Below are 18,814 nucleotides of genomic sequence, written 5' to 3'. Positions count from 1 at the left end.
GATTATTGCTCTAGAAAAATTGCATGAAAAATTCAAATATGCACAGTAAAAACACCATGGTATGCACAGGACTAAATTCTTAAAGCAGGTGCATGGACCGCTCAATCAGTTTTATACACAGCTTCCAATATTAAGATGGTATTTATTTTACTTGATAATAATGAAAACTTCCAAAAAGCATGACTATGAGAGGGTAAAATGTCTATCCTTATATACTTTGTTTGCCTACTAGTAGAGTCCTAAAAAATTTGCATTTATAAAATACTTGGTAAAAATAGCTTTTAAAACGTGTCCCAAGAGGTACATAAGATCACCCCCAACTTTTTGTGACAATTCATTCTCCCTCATTATCTACAGATTCAGTTTTCTGTGCCTCTTCAGCTTTAGTTTCACCATTGTCAGATGGTGTAGTACCTTCCTTTCCAGCTTCTTGCTTTTCTTCCTTCTTCCCTTTAGCACCTCTGTTAACCTTTGTTCCAGGTTCTTTCTTAGTAGATGTTTTTCTTAGTTTAGGTTCAGGTTTTAGTGGAGCAGGTTTTGTGGACAATCTGGCAGACCGTCTTCTGTGTTCCTGTTTAGTTACTTTGGATCCATCTTTGCCCTCTGTATTCTCTGAAGACTTTCTCTTCGGCATAATGACCGTCGGGTCGGCAGAAAGTACAGCGACAGGCTCAGACCGTGGGCTCCTGGACGCCACCTAGCCGTGCCGCCGCTCCCGCGCAGGGCCTGAGTAATACATCTTATTTATTAGATGTATTTATTAGAAATGCAACACAACCACAAGGAACAAGAAGGCAGAGCTTAGTGGACTAATATCAAAGGACCTTCATGGCATAGAGTTATACAGAAAAGGGAAAGGTGTAACCTGATCTAGTCTGTATAAATTTGGAAAGGAAAACTCATAAATACACGTTTCCATGAATAAGTATATAGAAAGAGACTGAAAGCTGCATATTTGACGCTTTTTTTTTGCACTTTATTAAATTCTTTTATTGGTACATTGTAGGTATACAGCACAATCACATTTCTCACTGGGAATTGTACCTTTACATAATGCATCTTGGTTCTTATTTTTTCCCCATTCCTAGCCCTCCCTTCACGCCCTCCACCCTTCCCTATTTACAAAGACTTTATTTCCATTTTTTCCACTTCTCATCATTTTTCCTTTCCCTTCTTTCCTTTCCCCTGCCCCTCCCACTACCCCTACCCCTTTGGACCTTTTCTTCCTATTTGACATTTTCGATTATTCATTCTAATCATTGGCACATTTTAGGTATACAATATAATGACATTCATCATTGGAAATTTCCACCTTCACATAGTCTCTCTTGGTTCTTATTTTTCACCCTTGCCCAGCCCTCCCTTCAACCCCTCCAGTCCTCCCTATTTACAAAGATTTTGTTCCTATTTTTCCATTTTCTCATATTAATCCCATTCCCTTCTATCCTTCCCCTAGCCCTCCCACTTCCTTTCCCTTTGCCCCTTTTCTTCCTATTTCACATTACCTTTTATACATTTAGTCCTTATTTATACTTTCAGTTTCTCACACCAGAGAAACTATTCAGTATTTATACATGTGTGAGCTATTAATTTCACTTAAGAGTATTGCCTCAATGTGCATCCACTTAGCTATAAATGTCTCTAATTTCTCAGTTTTTATGGCTGAGTAGTACTCCATTTTATAAAAAAAAAACCCCACATTTTCTTTATCCAGTCTCCAGTTGATGGGCATTTGGGCTGTTTCCAAGTTTTAGCTATCACAAACTGTGCTGCTATGAACATGGGCACACATATATCACTGTGGTATGATTCTTTTAATTCTTTGGGGAAGATCCCCAGCAGTGGAATAGCAGGGTCAAATGGGACTTCCAGTCCTAGTTCTTTGAGGTATCTCCATACTGATTTCCACAGTGGTCGCACCAGTCTACACTCCCACCAGCAGTGGAGCAGGGTTCCTCTTTCCCCACAGCCCTGCCAGTATCTGTTATTGGTTGATTTCATGGTAGCAGCCATTCTTTCTGGAGTGAAGTGGAATCTCAGTGTTGGTTTCATTTGCATCTCTTGAATGACCAGTGATGTTGAACATTTTTTCATGTATTTATTTGCTATTTCTACTTCTTTGTCTGAGAAATGTCTGTTCATTTCAGATGCCCATTTTTGGATTGGGTCTTTAAATTTGGGAGGTCTGATCTTTTTAAGTTCTTTATAGATTCGAGATAGTAGACCTTTGTCTGAGGAAGATTTTTTCCCACATTGTGGGTTGTCTCTTCACCCTGCTGGTGGTTTCTCTTGCTGTGCAGAAGCTTTTTAATAAGAAGAGAACCCACTTGTTGATTGTTTGTGCTAGTTCACGGGCAACTGAGGTTTTGTTGATAAAATCTTTTCCTACACCTATGTCTTCAAGAGTTCTACCTAACCTCTGTTCCAGCTGGTTCAGAGTTTCTATTTTAATATTTAGATCTTTGATCCATTTTGATTTTAGTTTAATACATGGTGAGAGATATAGGTCTAGTTTTCATCTTTGGCAAGTTGAAGCCCAATTTTTCCAGCACCATTTATTAAAGAGGCTATCTTTCCTCCAGTGAGGGTGTTTGGCTCCCTTATCGAAGATGAGTTGGCTGAGTGTGTCTGGTGTTGTTTCTGCATCTTCTGATCTGTTCCACTGGTCCTCACATCTGTTTCTTTGCCTGTACCATGGTGTTTTTATCATAGTAGCTTTGTAGCATAGTTGCAGGTTGGGGATTGTGATACCCCCTGCCATGTCTCTGTTACCTAGAATTGCTTTTGCTATTCTAGGTCTCTTCTTGTTCCAAATGAATTATGGATTGTTTTTTCAAGGTCCATGAAGTATGCTGCTGGGATCTCAATTGGAATTGCATTAAATCTATATAGCAGTTTTGGAAGTATGGCCATTTTCACTATATTAATCCTTCCTACCCAGGAGCAGGGGATGTCTGTCCATTTTCTGATATCATCTTCAATCTCTCTTTTCAGAGTGCCAAAGTTTTCAGAGAAGAGGTCTTTGATTTCTTTCATTAGGATGATTCCTAGGTATTTCAGTTGTTTGGATGCTATTGTGAAAGGAATTATTTGCCCTATTTCTCTCTCACTGAGTCTGTCATTGGTGTAGAGGAAAGCTATTGATTTTTGTGTGTTGACCTTGTAACCAGCTACTTGACTGAATTTGGTTATTAAGTCTAGAAGACTTTTGGTGGAGTTCTTGGAGTCTTCTATATAGAGTATCATGTCATCTGCAAATAATGACAATTTGACTTCTTCATTTCCTATCTTTATTCCTTTTATTTCTTGCTCTTGTCTAATTGCTGTGGCTAATGTTTCCAAGACTATGTTGAACAGTAGTGGTGATAGTTGACATCCTTGTCTTGTTCCTGATTTTAGTGTGAAGGATTTCAGTGTTTGACCATTTAGTATGATATTGGCTGTTGGTTTTTCATAGATGGCTTTTATTAGATTGAGGTAGAGAATGTCTATTCCAATTTTTTGTAGGGTTTTTATCATAAATGCATGTTGGATTTTGTCAAATGCTTTTTCTGCATCTATTGAGATGATCATGTGGTTTTTGTCCTTGGCTCTATTGATATACTGTATAACATTCATTGATTTGCATATGTTGAACCATCCCTGGATCCCTGGGATGAATCCCACTTGGTCAGGGTGTATGATCTTCTTGATGATCTTCTGCATTCTGGTTGCTACTATCTTATTAAAGATTTTTGCATCTATGTTCATTAGTGAGATTGGCTTATAGTTTTCCTTTTCAGTTGGGTCTTTCTCTGCTTTGGGGATCAAGGTGATGCTTGCTCCCAGGAAGGAATTTGGGAGTATTGCTTCCCTTTCAATTTCATTAAAGAGTTTAAACAGTAGTGGCAGCAGTTCCTCTCTAAATGTCTTCTAGAATTCAGCAGTGAACCCATCAGGACCTGGGCTTTTCTTAGTTGATAAGTTTTTCATTACATTTTCAATTTCCTTGGTTGATACTGGGTTGTTCAGAATTTTTAGGTGTTCTTTGTTCAACATTGGTAATTCATGTGTATCTAGGAATCTGTCCATTTCTTCTGTGTTGTCCATCTTGTTGGCATATAGGTTCTCAAAGTAAGTATTGATGATCCTCTGGATTTCTGCTGGGTCTGTTGTCATTTCACCCTTTTCATTCCTAATTGCATGGATTTGGGCCTTTTCTTTCCTTTTTCTGACAAGGTTGGCTAAGGGTTTGTCAATTTTGTTGATTCTTTCGAAGAACCAACTCTTGGCTTCATTGATTTTTTGTATCGTTCTCTTAGTCTCCACTGCATTGATCTCTCCTCTGATCTTTATAATTTCCTCCCTTGTATGAGCTCTGGGGTTGTCCTGTTCTTCTTTCTCTAGAAGCTTGAGGTTCAGCATCAGGTTGTTTAATTGGGCTCATTCTGTTTTCCTAGTATGCATATTCACTGCTCTGAATTTCCCTTGTAAGACTGCTTTCATTGTGTCCCATAGATTCTGATATGTTGTATTGTCATTGTCATTTAATTGAAGGAACTGTCTGATTTCTTCTTTAATTTCCTCTGTGACCCATTGGTTATTCAGAAGTGTGTTGTTCAATTTCCACATGTTTATGAAATTTTTCCAGTTTCTTTGGCTATGGATCTCCAATTTCATCGCATTATGGTCTGATAATATACAGGGGTAACTTCAATTCCTTTGCACTTACTTAAACATGTTCTATGTGTGAGTATATGGTCTATTTTGGAGAATGACCCATGTGCAGCTGAGAAGAATGTGTATTCTGATTTTGTGGGGTAGAAGACTCTGTAAACATCTGTTAAGTTCATTTGTTCAGGAGTTCAATTGAGTTCTAGTATTTCAGTACTTCTTTTTAGTGTAGTTGATCTATCTATTTGTGACAGTGGGGTGTTGAGGTCCCCCACTACAATTGTATTAGTGCATATATAACTTTTCATGTCCCTTAGTATTTGTTTTATATAGTTGGGCGCACTAGTGTTTGGTGCATAGATATTTATGATTGTCATCTCTTCCTCTTGGATTCTTCCCTTTACAAGGATGTAGTGTCCTTCTTCATCTCTCTTAATCAGTGTTGGTTTGAAATCTACTTGATCTGCAAAGAGGATAGCTACTCCTGCTTTTTTTCAGGTTCCTGTCACATGGAGTATTGTTTTCCACCCTTTAACTTTCAGTCTATGAGTTTCCTTTTGAATTAAGTGTGTTTCTTGTATGCAGCATATTGTTGGATTTTGTTTCTTGACCCGTTCTGCCAGTCTGTTTCTTTTGATTCGTGAATTGAGACCATTAACATTGATGGTTATAACTGAAACATATTGACTTGTCATTGCCATGACTTTTTCTTTTTGTTGGGTTCTCCCCCTTTACATTTAATTTCTTGTCATGCCAGATGGGTTCATTCTGCTTTGCTTCCTGGGGTTGTGATCCTCAATGTCTCTTCCTAGCATATTGTGTAAAATTCTTTGGAGTGCTGGTTTGGTATTCACAAAGTTCCTAAGGTACTCTTTGCCATGAAAGTATCTTATTTCTCCATCCATTTTGAAAGATAGTTTTGCAGGGTACATCAATCTGGGTTGGAGACTGTTTTCTTTTAGAGCTTGGAATATGTCACTGCAATCTCTTCTTGCCTTGATGGTTTGTGTTGAGAAGTCTGCTGTGATTCTGATGGGCTTTGCTTTGTATGTGATTTGTTTCTTTTCTCTGACTGCTTGGAGAACTTTGTTCTTCTGTTGTGTTTCTAGAATCTTAACAATTATATGCCTATGTGTAGATTTTTTTTGATCAAGGCTATTTGGAGTCCTATATACCTCACTTATCTATATGTCAAGTTCTTTTGCCCTACTTGGGAAGTTTTCTGCCATTACTTCTGCAAAGAGGTTTTTTTATGTCATCTGCAATCTCTCCTGTTTCTTCATTGACTCTGATCAGTCTTATGTTATTGTTCTTTGCATCATCTAGCAGCTGCTGGATTGATTTCTCATGTTCTGTTATAATTTTGAAACAATTTTTCTTTTCCTGGTCATTAATTGCAATCTTATCTTCTATACCTGAAATTCTGTCCTCACATTGGCTCATTCTGCTGTGTAGACTTTCAATGGAGTTTTTCATGTCCTGGAAATCTATTTGCATCTTTTTTATGGATTGCATTTGTTTCCTATGTTGGGATTCCATCATGTTCCCGAGCTCCTCTCTAGATTTATTAATCATGTCTTGCACTAGGGGCACAATTTCTCCTGTTATCTGAGAAATTATTTCTGATTTCATTTTTTCCAGATCCCCTTTTGTTGCCAGTTCAGTGGGTCCAGGTGGTTGAGTATTGGAGGGTTCCATCTCATTTCCCTTTGGGGTTGCTGTAGGTGATCTGGAAGTCTGGTTTTGAGACTTATTTACGTGTTTTCTCATTTTGACTGGTGGGGGGGCTGTTGGTGCCTGCACAGATTACCTCCTCTGAGCTGGGTGAGGTGGAACAGGGGCCAGGAGCAGCGGTAGGGATGGTGGCCCAAAAGGCCTTTCCTATGCGCTGGGAGCAGCCGGAGTGATGGTGGCCGGGAAGCCCCTTCCTCTGGTCTAGAAGCAGTGGGATGGCAGCTCAGAAGCCCCTTCTTGTGGGCCAGGAGTGGCAGGACAGAAGGTGGTCCAAAAGCCCTTTCCTCTGGGCTGGGAGCAGCGGGAGGGATGGCGGCCGGGAGGCCCCTTCCTCTGGACCAGGAGCAGTGGGACAGTGGCTCAGAAGCCCCTACCTCTGGGCCGGGAGCAGCGAGACTCAGTACTGTGGTCTGGTGGTCCAGTGTCCTCTGCATCTTTGTAGTGTGGAACCAGGTGGCTGTACAGAGGAGCAGGGGGTGGGGGTCCAGTGGATTGTTGCTTGGGTGGGGGCTGATTCAGCGTGTTTGGCGTGACTGGGGACCTTGGCAGGGCATGGGCAGACCTGCCCATCTGCAGCGGGCTGATTTGGCATGTTCCACACTACTCAGGACCTTGGTAGGGAGTGCGCCTTGACTCTTACCAGTTATTCTCACTGATAATTGCCAGAGAGTGAGTCTGGCTGCTGGGGGTGCAGATGGAGGCTTGGTGTTTAGGGCTTGGTGTTGAAAGGGCTCTCATGTACCTTTACTCAATTGTTTGGATTTCTTATCATGAGAAAGTCTATGTAAAGTATTTGTGTTGCTTTAAAAACTAAAGTAATAAGAAATTCATTTATTTGTGGCCAGAATTTTTCCTCCACTAACTAAATTGTAAAGAAATTGTCTTTGGCTGGGGATTTAGCTCAATGGTTCAACCGCCTGCCTTGCAAGCGCAAGGACCTGAGTTTGATCCCCATTACCAAAAAAAAAAAAAAAAAAGAAATTGTCTTAAAAGATGCAATACATGTGTATAAATTTACAATAGGAAACTTCCTTTCTAGTGACTAGAATACCCATATTCACTAACAAGAGCACATTTCCACAATAAAAAGTACAGAAGAAACCAAATTAGTGAACAGAAGGGGCTTATTAAACATGAAATCAGAGCACAGTATATCAGATGTCCTTGAGGGGTTTTTATTGTAGCTAAGGTTTTGACTCCAATGAATTATCCAATTGACCCAAACACTTGGGCCCCTTGACAGAGCCTCTTTTTCTGATAATAGCTGTCTCTCTGCCCTGAAGAGGCACTTGAGAATCACTACCAAACTCTCAGTCTCCCGCTATCATTTTGCGATTCTCCTTTAGATCCACCCTTCCCATCTGAACAAAGCTCTGCACCCTGACAGATTCCATCAGACTGTCTTCCATCTCCTGGTGTTTGTAGTTTGCTGGTAGGGTACAAAAGGTCAAGTGCATTTCCTCAGCAGACGCACAGTAGAGTGTGTGACTTCAGGGGCATTTTCTGTTAAACAGCTAACTCCAATCATTCATTTTGACTTGTTCTTAGCCTCTCTGATGTCATTCCTAGATCTATGATGTTCAACTTACTTTGGGGAACTGGATTTATTGACTACACTGAGCTGTCTTTTTGGTTGAGTGGCCATGCGCATTGTTGTTACTTTTTGCCATGGGTTTTTTTTTTTTTTTTTTTTTTGGTCTAAGGTAAGGAAATGAGAACATTGAAATGGCGATAATACCCAACTTCTGCTACTTCACATGATTATTAAGAGATGAGCACAAGTAAATGTTTACCCATTTAGAAAACCTGTGCTGAGGTCCTTACTTGGCCGAGCTCCATTCTTGTTTCTGGGGACACAAAGGATGGATTAGACACAGTCTTTTATGGCACTCAGTTTTCTAGGGAGAACATACCCTGAATAATTACAATACAGAATCCTAAGTGCTACCCTAGGGTGTCACGTTACACCCTGGGGGACATAGGGTTAAGAAAGGTATGGCAGGTTAACTGGAGCAGAATCTTAGAGAAAGAGCAGGAAGTAGGAAGGTGGGTAAAGATGTTCAAGACCAAAGGAACAGTATGTGAAAAGGACTAAAGCAGGAAGATCATAAGAATTGTATTGTTGTAGACTGTGGCAGATTAAAGAGACCCCTAAATTCTTTGGCATTCTCCCTTAGGAAGTGACATTCATGTTCCACCTATGGATCTGGATAACCAATATAACACAGCAGTAGTGCTATGCCAATTTTTGGCCCTAGGCCTGAAGAGACTACTTCCCATCTCTTGCAACACTTACTCTTAGAACCAGTCACCACATAGGAAGGAAGCCCAAGGAGCTCTACAAACAACCTCAGAAGGAGAGGAACTGAGGCTCTCTGGCAAGTTTCCCTGGGTGAGCTCCCCCATGAAAACCCAGAGCCATCCTGCAGCCAACTGTCTTTCCTTGGAAATGGATCCTCAGTCAAGACATCTTAGCTGAGGTCACAGGAAGCAAAGATAAGCCATTCCTGCTGAGCCCTCTCAAATAATAAAATGAACCAAATAAGTGACTGCTGTTGTTTTCAGTACTGTACTGTTATACCTCAAGACTTACCAGTTAATACATAACTGAAACATGGAGGTAATAAACAGGAGAAAATCAATCATGATTCCCTAGTCAATGGCTTATGGAATATGTTGGGGATCCCTTTCTATAAAATAAGATTTGTAGAAGCAGCAGGTTTGGTGAGAGGGCAGGGTATTGGAGAGTAATAACAAGTTCAGTTGAATATGTGGGGCAATGGGCTTTTCTAGTATAGACAGATGGCATAGCTGGACTTGTAGATCTAAAGCTGGAGAGAGAAAGAGAGAGACAGGAGAAGGAAGGAAGACAGGAAGGAGACATTTGCAAATGAGTATTGACAGAGGGAGAATGTGTGATCATGGATACAAACATCTCTGGGAAAAAATGCAGTGAGAAGAAAAGAGGGTCAAGGAGGAGAAGTCACAGATGAGAGCCATACAGAAGTCTAGAAAGAAGTCTACAAAAAGTAGGAGCAGGGAAGCAGAGGAGAGCTTATTCTTTCTACTCCTCTTGAGCAGTGCTTCCAAGAACACAGAAGAGGCTGCATGGGGTAACCCAGGCTCAATGCTTGACACTCCTTTGGTCCCAGGGAGCCTGTACCTCCAGCACGCACTGGCTCACTGAGTGCTGCTTTGCTACCTACACGGCAAGGTAAGGGTAGGCTGGGGCTGAGAGTGTCCCGAGGTCTCCCCTGTCCTCTCTAGCTATTGTAGTCTCTGCTTACATCTGTGCCAGGTCTTCTCCCTGTCCAGGAGCCCAGGATGTCAGCCCCAAATGCACTTTTGGAGAAAGAACAACATACCAAGAAATGAATTGGTGTTCTGTCTCTGAGCTAAACTGAAAAGAGGACTCTGCACTGCTGTGTGAAGCTTTTCTTCTCCACACTGCACACCTAAACAGATGGGAAAGCAATGCTTTATTGATGCAGTGGGGCAGGAACTGTGAGGAAGAGTAGATGAATATTTCATGGGCACCAGTGGCAGTTAATAAATCATGAGATGCTGCCAAGGAGCAGATCATTCATTCTGTCCCGACAGTGGTTACTCAGCTCTGGTCAAGTAGAACCACCTGTCCCAGTAGGTCCAGTGTGTCCTGAGGGTGCAGGGACTTGATTTCTCAATTCAGTATGTGCAGGGAAGACTAGTCCTCTTTTTCTTTTCTTTCTTTCTTTCTTTCTCTCTCTCTCTCTCTACTTCCTTCCTTCCTTCCTCCTTCCTTCCTTCCTTCCTTCTTTCCTTCAGCTACAGCCAAGTATGTGAAGACATAAAATAAAGGAGTTCAGAGAAAATTAACTTAGTAATCAGGAGATTTGACTTCTGGTTCCAGCTCTGCTGATAGCTAAGTGTGTGACATTGGACAATGTACTGAACTTCTCTGAATCAAAGTTATCTGTTTCTACAAGATTAAATGGATTTTTTCCTTGAAGTTTCCTATTTTAACATTCTGGGAATCAGTGTGTTTCTCAATGTGCCAGTCAATGACTCACGATGTAGGGTGACCCGTTTCATGAATACTTATTGATAAAAGTTTCCATGCTTGCTGTGTACTTTATTCCTAGAGAGCATGGGCAGCCTCTTTCTGTATCTAGATATAAGAATGCACTTATTTAGAAAAGAAAAATAAAGACAAGAGAAGAAAAAACCTGGACTTACTCAATAATTAGCTTTGGAAACAAGTACAGAAATAATAACCATCTTGCCAGATTCAATATTTACAGTATATTTGCTTATCTATTTGTGATTTTAAACCTTACCTATATTCAAAAAGAATTTTAGCTGATTATATCTGTAATGAAAAGAGCAACAGTTGATTACATAAACAAAAAATTTAGTATTGTTAAAGTTGTCAATTTTAATAATAAAAAAATAATAATAGTATTTTAATGTCATAATAACAATAAAATATACTATTTACTGGATATTTTATAAGTTTTATTCTATTTATGCTTCACAATTCACAAAATAGGTATGAGAGTACATGCTGATAAGAAAATTGGGCTGAGAATATTGAATTTTCTTACTTAAGCACCTAATTAGTCAGTGGCTGATAGGAGATTCAAACCCTATCCTTTCTGATTCCAGACATGCAATTTTGTGATAATAAATAATAGCTAAAACTTACATTGTACTTAATATGAACTAGAAAATATTCTCAGGAGTTTAAAATCTATCTGGATTACATCTACCTTTCATTATCTCTGAGCTATTTTATAACTCTGTAAAGAGTATAACACTGACAATAATCGGAATGATTTTTTTTTATAGAAATGCATATTAACTGATTGTTGCTCTGAGGGTTGATATATTTTGCATCTGTTTGTCAATTCATTTCTTAAGTCCTTATTCCCCATTCATGTGTGGTTCTTGGAATTGTTCAAACATATTGTAAAGTCAGACTGATTCCCTTATTTATTAAAGAACTAAATGCAATGCCTGACAAGTGTTCATTGTCTATTTGCATGATATTTATGATTTTAAATTAAAAAGAAAATGTTTTTGACAATTGTTGAGACAGAGAAAGACAGAGAGAGAGAGTGAGAGAGAGAGGGAGGGAGGATGAGCCCAAGGCCACTTTGCCAGCCCCACCTCTCTCTTGGGATGTGGGTGTGGCCTGACCTGTCCCCATCTAAGTTTGGTGCTGACAATGTGCTGGCTGCTCTGACCTGAGTGGTCTAAGGGTTGCTCCCGTACCTCTTCCTGTGACAGCTGCCTTCCTGCATCACCGGCAGTGCCCCTCTGCCATCCATGGTCTTCCATGGCCTTCCATAGCCCTGTTCGCTCCAAAAGCACTAAAGAAGAGGACAAAAAAGCTAACCAGCTCTCTAAAGTCATCCCTCTTTCTCTCTCTCGCTCTCTCTCTCTCTCTCTCTCCCTTTCTGATTTAAAAATAACAGAGCCCTTCAGGGCGAGCATGGAATTGTGGATCCTCACAATTAAATACCTGTAACTTTTTTTTTTATACTACATGCCGTGGAACACCAGTGTCCCATTTCTAAACTCCAGGTGTGCTGTAAGTAAATGGAAAAATACTTTCAAGTCTTACAATAAATAACCATGATTGTGAAAAACAGTGAAGCAATTTTTTATTTCTGTACCTCCCAAGACAAAGTTACTGTAGTTTGTTTTTACTGTATATTATTTTATTATAGTTGATGTTTTGTGATTATCAAAACTTTGAGAGAATTTGGTCACAGCCCAGGGGCCACCTCACTGTGTAACACAGAAAGTGTAAGAAACGAGGGCTTCTGAGCGAGACTCAGGTTTTTTGTTTTTGTTTTTAATCAGTACAAAATCTAGAAATTGATCTCTTTTCTAGATTTGGGAGCCATAAAAACATTCCTGCCCCTCCTTGGGGTGGGGGGATCCCACCTGCCATTCATCAGGAAGCAAAGACAATAGGGCTCAATGAGAGAAAAATTATACAGCAACACGATCTCTGAAGTGGTTATAAACAGTTGCAGAAGACATTATTCCAAAGTCGGAGATTTAAACAATTGTAAACAGAAAATTTAAATCCCAGAACAAAGAATTACCATTCTGATGCAAATTGGCTTAGGAAATAGAAGAGAATATACCAAGGCTATTGAATGTTACATGTGGGTGATCTTCAAGAATCTGGCATTACTCCTCTATACACTGTGTGTCTTCTCTCTATGTTCTTAATCCACTCCCATGACTTCAGCCACCTCTTCCTTGGACCTGGGGTTCAATTCCCACCTCCAGTCTAGATTTCTTGCCTGAGGTCTCACCTTTATGGAGAACTATTTGGTTATCACACTGAGAGCAGACATTAATATTTTCACTTCATTCCCCACTTCACTCCTCAGATCAGTTCTTCCACTTATATTCTTTGTCTTGAAGAATGACACTAATATCCACTAAAAACATGAGATTCGTTTTCAAATATTTCCTATTCATATCCACATTCAACCCATTACTACACTTCATCAAATCTACCTCCAAATCATGTTGCAATGTCTTTTTCTCTTCACTCCCACTTGCCCTTTTATCAGATCAGATCCTTATCCTCTCTCCTCTCTCTCTCTCTCTGTCTCTCTCTCCATCTCATCGGTTCCTGAGACCTCATTTTAACTCATCACTGCATCTGTTATATAACTGACGACCTTTTAGTCAGTTCTCATCAGTGGCGGATTGATTCCTCTATAATGAATATTGAATAATGTCACTCTCCTATACAAAAAATCACTGGGCAACTCTCCATTGACTTTAAGATTCACAACCTGAGTCCAGTTTACCAGGTCAATCTTATATTTTACCGAACTCCCATCCCATCATAGATTATGTTCCAGCTGCACTAACCTGTCTGCAGAACCCCAAATATAACATTCTCAGGACACATCATCAAAGTCTACACTCTCTGCTAGCACTGTCCATACAAAGAAAAAGCATTTAGGAAAAAGCCCTGTTCTTCCTTCTAAATATGTTCTGATACCCTCGTCCTTCCTCACCTATAGGGCGGATGGCAGTCCACACTCCCTGCCCTTTAGAGTAGGTCTCTGTTAAATGAGAGTAGGAAATTAGTTAATGTTAGCTTTTTCAGTGTCTCCAAATAGACTGAAGTTGGCAGTTCATTGTTGCAAAAAGGATATTTTCAAGGATTAAAATCCTGGGTCCTAAATATCTTGCTCAAAGTTTATTCCCTAAACAACTGACTAGGAAAATCCTACAGACTAAAGGCAGAGGAAGGTCAGCCAAAGACAGGCAGGGACAAGAGAAGGTGGGTGACTCTGAAGGGAGAGAGGGTAGGAGAAGAGGCCATGGCCCAAACACAGAGGATGCATCTACAAGTTCCATGTCCACACCCAAGAAAGGAACTTAAGGAGCTGGGAAAGGTTTGTGGCCTTGAAGGGGTCTTCTGTGAGCATGCAGGGTAGGGCAGCATGTGTCCTGTGTGCGTTGGTGACTGGAAATCACACAGGAGCTCCACCACAGCAAATGCCCACTGGTTAAACAACGGTATCCTTCCTACTGATGGAGAACCGGTGGGACTGAACCCTAGGGAGAGAGGCAAGGGGGAACTCTGACTTTTCTGAGATTACTCTGTCAAGAGTAAACTTCTATAAGCAGGATGAGAGATCATGATGGAAATGAAATGTGGTTGTGGAAAGCACAGTGCACAGTTCTTGCTATTCTAAATGTGTGGCCTGGGATTCCTACTTGTGATACTTATTTGAAAAGCAGGTTTCTCTACTTCACTAGGAGTATTTTTAGGACAATAATCATTTGCATTTGTCTTTTTAACCACAAAAAGTAATAAATGTTGATCAAAAAAAGAAAGGAATGAATAAGCAAGCCTGGATGATGAAGGCTGGAGGTTTGGATGGAACCACGGCAGAGAAATTTCCTTCAATAGGGTATGAGCTTCTTTAGTGGAATTGGAGTTGAGTATTAGAAAAAAATTGTATATTATCTGTTCTTTTCTCCATTTTTACAAATAAGCTTGTTCAGATGAATGTATTATTAATATTTAGTTTTTCTTATATTGCATGCATCTAACATTCTCATTTAATACTATTGCTGGCATTACCATGACAACTAAATGGAAGAATTCTAATATACTTGTTATGTTGTTTGATTTACTTTAAAATATTTCATCATGAAGATTGTTCTGTAACTCTGTGTGTGTGTGGGTCTCTGTGTGTTGGCTTTAAGCTACATATTGCAGGCACCTGATTAGCATTTTTAATCAAGAATAAGCTCACACCAGGCACATCAGCAGATGCTGGAGAGAGGTCCCGGGTCGCAGGGAACCCACTCCATCCAGCTCGTGCCCATAGCAGCGATCCACATAGCCATGCGGGCACCTGCAGGACACGCGCCCCCCCCCCCCCCCGCACTCCTCTGGCCTCTTGGCTGTACCACCACCTGGCTCCACACTACAAAGACACAGGGGACACCAGACCACCAGACCGCCATACTGGGTATGTTGGAGGGATCATCACCTCCCATCAGAACCCTGACTATCTTCAGGGGAAGGGCAGCTGGAACCTGCAGTACAGCCTTGCAGAGTTCAACCCTACAGGAGGACAGGAAGCTCAAGTTGGGACTTGCAGCCAGAAATCTGCCTGAATCACATAGGTCTGTGACTGGATTGCTGAGACTCACTGACTTATATCTGCACACTGCTGCCCATGTTGTCTACGGTGACAGCAGAGACATACCCTGAAGGAGGCCCTTCATTTTCATTTTTATTTTTATTTCCAAAATTAGGATTATTCATTTGGTTTTTTATCTCTTATTTTTAATTTTTTTCCTACTCTTTGCAAATTTTTTTCTCTTCTTTTTTCCTTCTTTCTTTTCTCTTTCTGTTCCCTCTCTCTCACACTCACTCTCTTGCTGTCCCACATTGTTCTTCATCTCCCTTTTTGTACCTATTCTGACCCTAATTCAGATTTCTTCTTTTTCTTTTCTTCTATTTTTCCTTCTCTTGCCCTTGTCCTCTGGCCTCACTGCTAACCTTCCCCTATCCTTCTACGTATCCCTCCCTCCCCAACTTCTTCTGACTCCCCATCCCAAAGGGTAAAGTTGCTATATTGAAGAGTTTATTCACTATAAACGTATGTTGGATTGGTCCTCGATTTTGATTTAATTCACACAGTTAAAGGTGATAGATTAATAACTACCACAAATTGTCATTTTTCTAAGATGTACTTGATGCTAGGGTGTTGCTGATTGTATCACTTGGGCTAAGGTTTTGTGATTGATCTAGTCAGTGGTCCTTTCTGGTATAATGAAAATGAGATAGCCTCAGAGTCATTAGAGACTCAAAACCTAAAGACCAGCTATATCTGGAAGACACCTCTGAGAAGAAATCATTCCATAAGGGTGCTAATTACAAGCAACAAAAATACTTACAATAAGCAATTTCAAAGTATCAACCCAGGAATTAAACCAAGGACAATACCAAAAACAAAAATGAGAAGACATTTAAGCAATGCACAAACTCAGACTTCCACCTTACCAAGGGTAAATTCTGGGGGAAACAAGATGGAAAAGTCTGATAATCAACCACCTGGACACCCCGAACTGATAGCACAGGAAGTAACAAAAGAGATGAATGAGGATCTAGAAAAATTCAAAACAGAAATAATCTCCCAGATAACTACAGAGATGGTGAACAGAGTGAAAGACATGATTAGAGGCTCTAGAATAGAAACAGATTAAAAAAAAAATAGATGAGCTCAGAAACATGCTAAAAGCCATGAGTGCCCAGCATAAGGAAGAAATGGAAACCCTGATCACCCAACATAAGGAAGAAATGGAATCCATGAAACAGATTCAAACAGATATTCAGGAGATTAAAAGCTCCATTAAAAGTATCCACAGCAGATTAAGGGAATCTGAAGATAGATTATCAGATATAGAAGACAGAATCACAGTTAAGGACCATGAAAACATAAATTTCTTAAAAATAGTAAAGGGCCACAAGAAATCAATCCAGAACCTGCTAGATGTTGCAAAGAAGAATAACATAAGACTGATAGGAGTCCACGAAAAAACAGGAGAAAGTACAATTGACATAAAAAAACTCTTCACAGGAGTAATAGTGGAAAATGTCCCAGATAGAGGTAGAGAATTGGACATACAGATAAGTGAGGCATATAGTACTCCAACCAGCCACAATCAAAAAAAAATCTACACCTAGACATATAATAGTCAATATCCCAGAAACCCAACAGAAGAACAAAATTCTACAAGCAGTTAGAGAAAAGAAACAAATCACCTACAAAGGAAAGCCCATTAGAATCACAGCAGACTTCTCAACACAAACCCTCAAGTCAAGGAGAGCCTGGAGTGAAGTATTTCAAGCCCTAAAACAAACAAACAAAAAAACAAAATAAAAACAAAATAAATTCCAATCTGGACTGTTGTATCCTGCAAAATTATCTTTCAAAATCGATGGGGAAATTAGATACTTCCACAACAAAGAACACCTGAGAAATTTCATGAATACCAAACCAGCACTACAAGCAATTTTAAACAATATTCTAGAAAAAAAACAATGAAGGTCACAACTCCATGAGGCCCAACAGAGGGAAGCCATCAGGCAAGGTAAAAAACTAAAGGGAAAGGGGAAAAATAAATAAAAGAGCCAACAAAAATAAAACATCATGACAAGGATGAATCAATATCTATCAATTATAACCATCAATGTTAATGATCTCAATTCACCAATCAAAAGAAATAGACTGACAGAATGGATTAAGAAGCAAAATCCAACAATATGCTGTATACAAGAAACACACCTAACTCAAAAAGAAATTCATAGACTGAAAGTAAAAAGATGGAAAACAGTTCTCCACACTACAGGAACCCAGAAAAAAGCAGGGGTAGTAATCTTAATTGCAGACAAAGTAGATTTCAAACCAAAACTAATTAAGGGAGACAAAGGTGGTCACTACATCCTTGTGAAGGGAACAATCCAAGATGAAGAGATGACAATCATAAATATATATACACCAAATATGAATGCCCCCAACTATACAAAATAAATATTAATAGACATGAAAAACCAAATAAGCAGTAACACAATTGTAGTGGGGGACCTCAATACCCCATTATCACAAATAGACAGATCATCTAGACAAAAAATTAACAATGAAATTCTAGATCTGAACCAAGCTATTGAACAAATGGACTTAATAGATGTTTACAGAGTGTTCCACCCCACAAAATCAGAATACACATTCTTTTCAGCTGCACACAGGTCATTCTCCAAAATAGACCACATGCTAGCTCATAGGACATGTCTAAATAAACGTAAAAGAATTGACGTTACCCCCGTATATCATCAGACCATAGTGCAATAAAATTGGAGATCAATAAGAAACTGCAAAACTCCTGCAAACACATGGAAATTGAATAACACCCTCCTGAACAACCAATGGGTGACAGAGGAAATTAAAGACGAAATTAGACAGTTTCTACAAGTAAACGATAATGCCAGTACAACATACAGGAATCTATGGGACACAATGAAAGCAGTTCTACATGGGAAATTCATAGCTGTGAATGTCCATATTAGGAAAACAGAGAGAATCAAATAAATAACCTAATGCAGAACCTCAAGCTCCTCGAAAAAGAAGAGCGTAACAAATCCAAAGCTCATACAAGAGAGGAAATTATAAAGATCAGGGCAGAAATCAATGCAATGGAGACTAAGAGAATGAGACAAAAAAATCAATAAATCAAAGAGTTGATTTTTCAAAATAATAAATAACATCAATAAACCTTTAGCCAATCTTATCAAAAAAAGGAAAGAAAAGGCACAAATCCATGCAATTAAGAATGAAAAAGGTGAAGTCACAACAGATCCAACAGAAATCCAGAGGATCATCAATACCTACTTTGAGAACCTCTGCTCCAATAAAATGGAAAACACAAAGAAATGGGCAGATTCCTAGATATATATGAATAGCCAAAGTTAAATGAAGAAGATATAGAAATTCTAAACACCCCAATTACAATGAGTGAAATTGAAAATGTAATAAAAAATTTATCAGCAAAGAAAAGCCCAGGTCCTAATGGCTTCACTGCTGTATTCTACAAGACATTTAAAGAAGAACTAACTCCATTACTCTTTAAACTCATCAAGGAAATTGAAAGGCAAGCAAGGCTTCCAAATTCATTCCTAGAAGCAAGTGTTATTTTGATTCCAAAACCAGGGAAAGACCCAACCCAAAAAGAAAACTACAGGCCAATCTCCCTAATGAACATAGATGCAAAAATCCTCAACAAGATACTGGCAAACAGAATACAGAGGGTCATCAAGAGGATCATACATCCTGACCAAGTTGGATTTATCCCAGGGATGCAAGGATGGTTCAACATCCATAAAGCAATA

General features: G+C 39.5%; 1 protein-coding gene across 1 annotated transcript; it reads right to left on the bottom strand.

Moving 5' to 3' along the window:
• Positions 1–127: 127 nt before the first annotated feature.
• LOC101712333 (high mobility group nucleosome-binding domain-containing protein 3) lies at positions 128–685 on the bottom strand. Its single transcript, XM_021242919.2, has one exon. It carries the CDS (start codon positions 632–634, stop codon positions 335–337), a length of 300 nt encoding a protein of 99 aa, XP_021098578.1. The 5' UTR covers positions 635–685; the 3' UTR covers positions 128–334.
• Positions 686–18,814: the final 18,129 nt, after the last annotated feature.

The sequence above is a fragment of the Heterocephalus glaber genome, unplaced genomic scaffold (genome assembly GCF_053883595.1).
Source record: "Heterocephalus glaber isolate CG9 unplaced genomic scaffold, H.glaber_assembly_v1.0 deba00001600, whole genome shotgun sequence".
Classification (NCBI taxonomy): domain Eukaryota; kingdom Metazoa; phylum Chordata; class Mammalia; order Rodentia; family Bathyergidae; genus Heterocephalus; species Heterocephalus glaber.
This window is presented reverse-complemented; position numbering and strand designations above follow the sequence as displayed.